Here is a 9,408-nt window from a genome sequence, read left to right as displayed (position 1 = left end):
GAACAGCTCTCCATTTTCACCTGTGCACCCAGAAATTCATCTTCCTATTCCTGTATACTCTTACCTATCACATATCAGTCCCTATATCCTATTTCCATTTTCACCTTAAAAGCACCGTACTGTATATATATATTATGATTATACCAGACTTTTTTTTACTGTGAATGTTTTTGTGCTGCACCCCATCCTATTCGGTAGTTTATTGGTTGCTCTCATGTGGAATGTTTGTGCTGAGCCAATCGAATGTTGTGTTTACATTAAAGCCACACTTTTCCTAACTACTCCTGTGTCCATGGTCTGAGTCTGATTACGCTGAGAGGTGAGAGGGTAGACTGTGTTCGTGCAGCTCTGTTCCCTCAGTAAAAGTTTAAACACACACTGACCTGCTTTAATCAGTACAGAGAATTAAGGCTAGACCAGGAAATTAGGCTGAACATTATGAGAATGGACTACTTTTAATACTTCATTGCCTGGTGTATTTAGTGTCAGGAATGTGTACAGTGTATAAAAGATTGGGAACAGGTCTTGCATAGCAATAGGGCAGCACTTCGTGAAATGTGGCGGATCGCAGGGATCAGAAGGGTTGCACAGCGGCTCTCAATTTATTAGGTTAAAAGTGTTCCATCATCACAGACAAGGAGCTATTCATATATTGAATGACTAGGCTGGATCAGCTGTCTGACCTGCTTCTGTCAGTTTAATGGGTATGATGTTCATTACTGCTCTGTTTCACTGACAACCGCAGAGCTCCGTTCCTCAGTCCCAGTGTGTCCTCGTTTCGTAGACACAGTTACAGGTTAAAAGGTTGGAACTCCCAGAGTGATACAGTTATAGACTTACACTTTTTAATTACATATTTAAGAATATTGTAATTTTTTACAGATCATTCATTCAAATAATTCCCCATACCCGACACGTAGCCTCAAACCCTGCCCCTAAAAGCTCAGCTGTAACTCTAATACAGACTGACATCAGCCCCATGCAGGATGCAGGTGTGGAGCAGACGGCAGAGTCTGAAACCCGACTGAAATCTCCTGAAAGAGCAACAACAAGTATTTTTGTTTCCGACAGAAAAAGAAATCCCCCTGCCCACACCTGTTTAGAGATATTTAGTGAAATGCGTTACAAGGTGGGTACTGCAGCGCAATCACTTATAAGTTACAGTCGCAGCCTCTTGATATCTTCACTTCTGAAGTCGACACGCAGGGCCAGAACCTGACGCACCTCCGCTGGGGTCAGCCGCCACGTCAGAGGGCCAGAGTTTGGGCCCCAGTAATCTAAGATCTCAGTTACCTGCAGGACACAAACAATCTGTGTGAACCAGTGGTGGAAGAAAAGCATTTATAAAAGGAGCAATAATGCACTGCAATAATACACTGAAAAATTGCCTCTGTGAGTGTTACACTATTATACATTTAAGTACGGTTGCATTCATGTGTAATAAACATTTTACTGCCATAGTTGGTCATGGTGGCACTAATTTAACTATTCTTATGCTGTTGGGTAGATTATTTTACATTAATGCATCATATTTAATAAAGTAGCATGAAACAGAAATACTCTGTAAGATGAGTAAATGTACTTTTCGAAACACTTGTGTAAACTGCCATAAATATTATGAGTAAAAACACATAAAATTAGCTTTTATACAGATGTGTTTTGTGTGGAAGTGTGTGTGTGCAAGAGTCTAAATTACCCGCTCCAGGTTGAGAATCGTGGCCATTTGTGTGAGACGTGCAAACTTATCCCTAATGGTCCAGGTGGTCACTGTGGTGAGGTACGCCACAAGAGACCGAAGCTCTTTATCGAACTGCAGCCCTCCCAGCTACAACAGAATGATCAGCATGATACAACACATTAAAAACAGAACACATTTGTACACTGTAACATTTTCTTCTACATACTGCACAAAATGGTGCCATTTGTTAAGAGGTTTCCTGTTCTTTCTATCAGTAAACGCACTGCTCAAAAGGGGAAGATGCTATCGTGCCAAAAGGAAGCACCCTCTCCAACAGGCCTTTCTAGACTCATCAATAAATCATTGCTTGAGGCTTTTTCATCACGTGTGTCAGTGATGTGATGTGATGTGATGCACAGGATGCTCGCTGCCACCTTGTGGCCGAGCCCGGCTCCTCACCCTGCTGAACGAGCACTTTAGGACCGTCTTCTCCATCTCAATAGATATCAAGCTGGTCATCAGGCTGGTCAGGGTATCATAGATGACAGGAGATAGGGCGGTCTGGTGGGGAGACACAGAAGTTTTTAAAAAAACAGGAAGGAAGATCATTTATAATGAGTTAATAAAAAGTCGTAGTTTAAATGGAGCAGGTACCTTAAACTCCCCCATGAGCTGCTCCAAGTTAACGATGAGCTGCTGCACCCAGGGGTCATTCGCTTCATAATCATTGAACTCCTCCTGTGAGCAGGAAGTTAAATCGACATGTTTTCTAATTGTTTTAACTCTGATTGTACGCACATGAGTCTGTGACCCATTACCTCTTCTATGTTGTGTGAGATGGACAGGAAGCAGCTGATCCAGGGTTTGATCTGAGGCTTTATGGCTGTTGTGTTTAACTCAGTCAAGCCCTCCTGTGAAACAGAGTACGTAACTTTTACCACTCAATGGACACTTTTTACTAATTAGGCTTCCAGCATCAAAAGTTAAACACATTAATAACAAACTCTAGCTGAAAACACCTTGGATAAATGTCTACTTTACTGTAAAATAAAAATAAAAACTTAATCTCCCAGAGGTACTCTTCCCCCACTAAAAATAACTGGAAGCACCTCATTTAAAAAAACTATCCATTGGCCTTCCCTTTAATAAAAACAGTAATAAAAATTACTTTCCACAGTCAGTCATGCTTTCAAAAACATACACAGACTTGTTACCCATTGTGTGGCACCCACTGTAAGTTAATATCTACACAACTCGCAGCTGAGAAGCTCTGATAATTGTGTTAGTGTGTCCAACCTGTAAGAGATCCTTGAACTTGGTGGATGTGTTGACGAGGTCGGACAGACAGCTTTCAATCTTGGCTTTTTCGCCAGAACCAGATCCCTGACTGAACAACTTTGAGCAGTCGTTCTGCAGTGGAGATAAAAAGCAAGTGAAGTAAACTATGAATTATGTGATGATTAGAAGAGAGGAAGAGCGCAGACATGAAACTCACTTCCAGGTTCCGCTTTAGAGTTGTGATATTCTCACTGCACACTTCACCATTATTCAGTGTCACCTGAAAAAGAAATGAAGAAAGCTGTTAATGCAGGATTTTTACAGCTAGTATAGTTTATATTCTGTTGTTCTTTTCTACAAGTATAAACTGCAGAAAACTGGCTTCTGTGGTCAAACTGGTATTCATGAACCTCCAAGTCCAATTACATTTTGACAAATGTGTTAAAAGGTTTTTGAAGTAGTGCTTCCTTCAGCTGAGAGCCATTTTAAAAATTAAAGCCCTGCTTAGCTCTGTTAAATTAGATGAGATTCAGCCATTTGATTCCTCACTTAAATTACTGCTACACGCTTTAAACGACCCCAAAAGAAAAACCTGAATGCTGAAGCTGGGCTTCTCTCTGGAGCCCAAAGACTAGACAATATTACTGCAATTTAAGACTTTAAGACTACACACTGAGTTCCAACATTTAGACAATGAGATCCTGAGACAGAACGGATGTTTCTTCTAATGGTGAACAAAAAGGAAAGGTAAAAAGGCTGTTTTGTCAGTAGGTAGATGCCCTTGTGAGCATGTATGAGTAGAGCCTCAATGACTGAATAACGTTCAAGTTACAATATGTTTTGTGTTTTTTTTTTTTACTTTATCCTGTCTACAATAATAGAGTAAAAATCACCATGAACCTTTTATCATTGTTGCATCATCAGTGCAACATGAAAAGCAGATAACAATCATTTAAACCTGTTTTACTCTCAATGGTGACTCTAAATTAGTACATGTCATAAAATTCAGGCTTTGTTTTGTTAAGTTTCTATTTTTGTTATTGTCTGGCCACCTGCATGCAACAAGGCTTCGAAGTATCAGTGCCTCAGAGCAAGACGGGCATATTTTTGTGTGCGTGTGTGTTTCCATCTCACCAGAAATGCAGCCTTGGCGTTCTCAGTGCTCTCAATGCCCAGGGTGTTGAACTTGCCCTGCTGTAAGCTGCTCTGCATCAGACTGACCGCACTGCTGACACCACGCTGAATGTCCTGAAGTGTTGTAGCGGGGAAGCCCTGCCGCAGCTTGTTATACAACACCTCCCTGAGAGGAGGGGACAGGAACAAGGGACAACACACACGAGAGAGATGTGAACGAATGAAGAATGAAGAGCAGTTGAAGAGTATTTCAATTGTGAACTGGAAAGTGAGCGAGCACCTGAAGTCAGACTCCAGCACAGAGTTAGCGTGGTTGATCATAGCACACAGGCAGTCGATGCTGGAGCTGGATAAAGCTCGACTGATACACTTCTTTACAATGTAGAAACAGTCGTCCACCATGCTTGAGGTCAGCTGACCCTTTTCATATATGTCCATGGTAACAGCCTGAAGAGGAAAATGAATTAATATAGGAAATAGATTATAATTTTAGCTTTCCTAAAAGTTCAACGCAACATTTTCATGTTATCTATATAATATTGAAATATGTTCTTAAAAATTCAATATTCATTGTTTATTGTCAAAAGTGATATTTATCAGATTACATCAATGTAAAATCTACTTAGACAACATGTACGCTCACATTAATTCTCTGTGACAAAACATAACAGCATTACGTTTATTTTTCTCCTCACTTTTCAATGCTAAAATGTTCAGTACTGACTATTAATGAATTAAAACTGGAATAAGTAGTATGTCTAAAATCTACTGACACAGCTAAATAAAATGCTTTATAATAAGTAAACTGGAGCCCATTCTTGTTTCCACAGCTGAATCTGATTAATCAATCTTCAACAAGTCTGTACTCAAAAGTAATATAAAGAATATAAAATCCTGTATACACTACCGGTCAAAAGTTTTAGAACACCCCAATTTTTCCAGTTTTTTATTGAAAATCAAGCAGTTCAAGTCCAATGAATAGCTTGAAATAGTACAAAGGTAAGTTTCAATAAAAAACTGGAAAAATTGGGGTGTTCTAAAACTTTTGACCGGTAGTGTATATAAAACTGAGTGATTAACCTTGTTGACAGACTCCCTCATGTAGTACTCTTCCATTGGAATGTAGTAGCCAATCAGCTCTTGCATCGTCCTGCTCAGCATACAATGTTTCAGTAGCTTCTCCACATTCTGCTGATGCTCTGGGTGTTAGAAAGAATACAATGCATTTTAAACACATATTTTCGACTGTCAAACAGATATCTTTGCATGCAAAATCATATGTTTCTTATAGAAATACCCTGTGTGATGCTCTGCGCATCCCCAACTTCAAAGTCAGCCATCATGCGGCGACGTAAAAAGCGCAGGTAGAGCTCCGCCCTCGCATTCATCAGGGTAACTTCTGCTAGTACAGGGTCCAGTTCCCTGTTCACGTGGACAAAAAGAAAAAAGAAAAAAAGAGGTTAAAAAAAGATGACAGAGACAAACGTGGTGGGGTTAGCATGATGTTGCAGAGATAAAAACAAATACCTGGGCTCCAACCTCTCCCCTGGCACGCTCTTCATCATGCTGTTCTGGACAATCTGAAACTGCAGGAGGAATTCAGGTCACAGTGGGTACAGATATGCAGCAAAAACAACTGTGTCGTGCAATTCAGATGCCACACACACCTTGTTGTGGTATCCTCTCTGTTGGATGAACGTGTCAACTATTTTCTGCGCCTGTCGGTCACATTCCTGCTGCAGATGAGTGATGAGTGTGTACAGATGGCCCGGACCGTAATATGTCTCAACAATAGGCTGATGAGTCTCAACAACACGAGCGATGCCTGTCAACACACACCGACATGTTATTCAATTCAAGGCAACAAAAGAAATGTAACACACAAACAGTGTATCAGTGCTGTTATCTCACCTTCTAGTAAAAGTGTCAGAGTGTCAGCAAATACTAGTGGTGCTCTCTTCTCACCCAGGTCTCCTCCTGTAGCTAAGAGCAGGTTCTCTTCAGCTTTGGAGGCAAGCTGTGTGAGTGTTTGTAGACAGAAAGAAAGATGACCGATACGGTACGATCAGAATCAATAAGACATAATATATCTGTGATTATTGTAGACCAAAAGACAAAGGTAACCAAAGAGTAAACAAACAAGATATACATTGTCCCTTTTTCTAGCAATAACAGAAGATAACAGAAGAGCACAAGAGAATTCAACAACTTTACAAGTCTTTACCAGTAGGGGAATCAATATTGGCAACTCTCTGACCATAAATGATCTTTTCCAACCTGTAGAACTAAGAACTGTTCTTGCCCTGACACTTACAAATGTCACATGCATTTCACTACAGACCTGAGTGCAGAGATACTGTCCGAAGCGAGCAAGGCCCTGCTGGTGGAGACCCAGCAGAGGGAAGATCTTAAAGAACCTCTCAACCTGCGCCAAGTCGACTGCCGCTACAGCTTCATCCAGCTTCTCAGCCACGATGACCTTCAATTTCTGCTCTGCCTCCTGTAGCATTACCAGACTGGCGTCCACGGCACTGCCTGTGCAGACATGAGGCATCGACAGTGTTAAAGTGTCTGTCTAGTGATAACCAAATAACCATACTGTATTCAGTATCTGCTGTATGTAAGGTACAGTTCGGTTAAGTGAAAAAGCATTAAAAACAAGATCTTTAAAGTCACAATTGTTGAATTGAGTATAACAAACAACCTTTCTTTACAAATTTGCATGGCCAATCCCATTTTCTATGAACTGCTATGATCCTACAATGATCTGACAATGATAGAAAGGGCATGTACTATGACAGAGAACTCGAGGCCTCGTACTTTCTTGTCCCTGCCTGCTCAGCTCAATAACTGACTGGTCCAGAGAAAGGTATCGATGGATGTGTGCAGCAGCCTGCTCATAATCTTCATTATGCAGGGCTGTCTGCACGCCGTCTGTGCAGAACTTCAGGTCGAGGATGTCATCAGCACGCTGGATGACGTTATACAGCCGTGTCTATGAAAAATAAGACAAATGCTAGTTGACCCCATTGCATCCCTCATGGTGCAGAATGGATTTTTAGGGTAGATGAAATGAGTTTATGTGTGCATGTACCTTTGCCAGGTCTAGCTGTCTGACTTTGCGGCTGACGTTTTCGGCTAGGTTGCAGGTAAATGTGATCATGCCTGACAGCTGACTGGCATCTCCTCCAATCAGCTGTAGGTTGGGCCTAAAGAGCACAGAGGCAAAATGTGTTTAAAGATCTTGAACTATGGTGGTTTAAGCTCAATTCCGTGATCATCAGCAGGTGCTTTTAAACAGTACAAGCTACAAACTGTACCCCATCCGCTGGAGTGCCAGCATCTTTGTGTGAATGGCCCCGTCTTGCCCCACCAGTCTGTCCAGCTCAGCCTCCACTTCTTTCTGTACCAACAACAACAACAACAACAACAACAACAACAACAACAACAACAAAACATGTAATGAGCAGCAATTAATATGGTTATACATTTAATAATTTAATTTATGAACATCATCTTATTTTTTCATTTTGGTTGTTGTGCTTAAATGATAGGTTCACATTTTTTCAAGTCTGTCCTAAAACATCAGTTAAATGTCCAAATGAATATTGACACATTTTTCTTACATTAATCATTCCTCCTGTTCATACTGACCTTTAGAAGATCCCTTCATAATGCACGTGATCTGGGACAAAATCCACTGACCTCCTACCAGCATAATATGTATTTAAATGTTTATCTGAATAAGAAATTAAGCTTTACTCATCCAAATTAGTCAAATCAATTCAATACCTTAAAGGTTATTGGATCATTCCTATGCACCTGAACAGGGAGCCACAGTCTGTCAAGACTAAAAGAAGAAACACAATGTTAAAGAGACCCTAACTGTACCTGATATCCCATCTATTTGACAAACAGTTGTTAACTCATATTTTATTCAGATAAACTTTTAAGTATATTTGTGCTCAAAATGAGGGCTGTAGGGTTGTAGGGCCCTCATTACTTATGGTCAATATGAGCAGGAGGAATGATTACAGCAAGTAAAACCTGTTTCAATGATGATATGGACAATTGACTACTGTTAGGACCGACTTGAAAAATTGTAAACTCATCCTTTAATGGCAAGAAGCATGGCTCTTATTTGCACAAACAGTTGCAACCTTTTCCTGACAAACCACAGCTGGAGCCAGTGTAACATTTATTTCATTTGGTCATAGCACAATGCAATAACATTAATATACCATTTAATAAAGAAAGAAACTTATTATCTACACATGAGGGAGCAGCAGGGTTTATATTTAGGACGGTTTTAGAGTGATGATCGCAGCTCTCAGTCAGGTTTAGATGGTGGGACGAGGAGCTGTTTTACCCACTAATTTTAAAACCAGCTGACATAAATATGTAGCTGACACCTGCAGTTACGGATAAAGAAGTTTTTTAGCCAAGCAGAGCCATGAGCTTGTTTGTTTTTATGCTCATTCAGCCAACATTTGATAAGAGTGTAGTCATTTGCCTCAGATGTTGACAGTAGTGTTTTGAGCCGATGTTTCGGTTTAACTGGTGACCGTGTTAACTGATGACTTACTATCATTTACAAGATACGTTACGAGAGGTGAATGAGTTTTCTGAACACAATGTAACTTTCGTAACACAGATGAGTATGTATTTAAGACGGACTACACTACAATTAAACGCTTTAAGGAAGACACCTAGGTGAAAGTCACCAGTTAACACGGCCACCAGTTACACCGAAACACCAGCAGCGTACGTACGGTTCATATCGATGACGACAGCAAGTGTACACGTCAAACACACTGACGTTGACTGTGGTTTTATAGTTTTATACAAACCTCCTCCGTGCATAGCTGCTGATAAACTCTGTCCAGGTCCTCCAGCTCCGTCAGGGCCGAGATGGTCTCCATACTCACTGAGGACATGGTGCCAGAATCGCATCTTTTAGCTGCGATGGCTCCGCTGCTGTCAGCCATCTTCTTCCGCCACAGAAACACTCAGGAAGAGAAGGCAGCTATTTCCCTGGGATCAGACTGTCAGGCACAGCTTCTTCATAGGGTAATGTCGGCTCAGGCACACCGCCTTTTACTGTTAAAGTAGACCGTAACAAACCAAATCACGGCCGTAACACTACCCTGTATAATGCAACCTCCCATAAGCTTTTGATGCCGTGTCAATACACAAACACACCTTACCCGAGGAGCTAAACTCAGGGTGTAACTTCAATGCGCATGCGTTCTGCGATCATGTCATCATATTTAATAATAACACTGACTATATACAAAAATTCAACATGTACCGCACTT

The 9,408-nt window shown here is 40.9% G+C and overlaps 1 protein-coding gene across 1 annotated transcript; it reads right to left on the bottom strand.

Annotated features, from left to right (window-relative positions):
- Positions 1-588: 588 nt before the first annotated feature.
- On the bottom strand, positions 589-9,305 carry cog4 (component of oligomeric golgi complex 4). Its single transcript, XM_062422214.1, has 19 exons — positions 8,941-9,305; positions 7,411-7,493; positions 7,185-7,299; positions 6,911-7,085; positions 6,432-6,625; positions 6,002-6,107; positions 5,758-5,915; positions 5,618-5,676; positions 5,388-5,512; positions 5,171-5,289; positions 4,371-4,537; positions 4,091-4,256; positions 3,174-3,236; positions 2,975-3,088; positions 2,497-2,589; positions 2,333-2,416; positions 2,138-2,239; positions 1,697-1,825; positions 589-1,293 (listed from the first exon to the last, which is right to left on the bottom strand). The coding sequence occupies exons 1-19, from the start codon at positions 9,076-9,078 to the stop codon at positions 1,159-1,161; spliced, it is 2,325 nt and encodes a 774-aa protein (XP_062278198.1). The 5' UTR covers positions 9,079-9,305; the 3' UTR covers positions 589-1,158.
- Between the last annotated feature and the right edge of the window lie 103 nt (positions 9,306-9,408).

Source organism: Scomber scombrus, chromosome 1, assembly GCF_963691925.1.
Source record: "Scomber scombrus chromosome 1, fScoSco1.1, whole genome shotgun sequence".
In the NCBI taxonomy this organism is placed as follows: Eukaryota; Metazoa; Chordata; class Actinopteri; order Scombriformes; family Scombridae; genus Scomber; species Scomber scombrus.
The sequence above is the reverse complement of the archived record's forward strand: the minus strand, read 5'-3'. Positions and strand labels throughout refer to the sequence as shown.

What these genes read in the sequence shown, in the direction of transcription:
- cog4 (XM_062422214.1), bottom strand. Translation starts at nt 9,078, where the DNA reads ATGGCTGACAGCAGCGGAGCCATCGCAGCTAAAAGATGCGATTCTGGC. An exon ending in TGCGCAGAGCATCACACAGG is followed by an intron (nt 5,290 to 5,387) that starts GTATTTCTATAA and finishes TCTAACACCCAG; the next exon opens with AGCATCAGCAGAATGTGGAG. An exon ending in AGCTCATGGGGGAGTTTAAG is followed by an intron (nt 2,240 to 2,332) that starts GTACCTGCTCCA and finishes TCTCCCCACCAG; the next exon opens with ACCGCCCTATCTCCTGTCAT.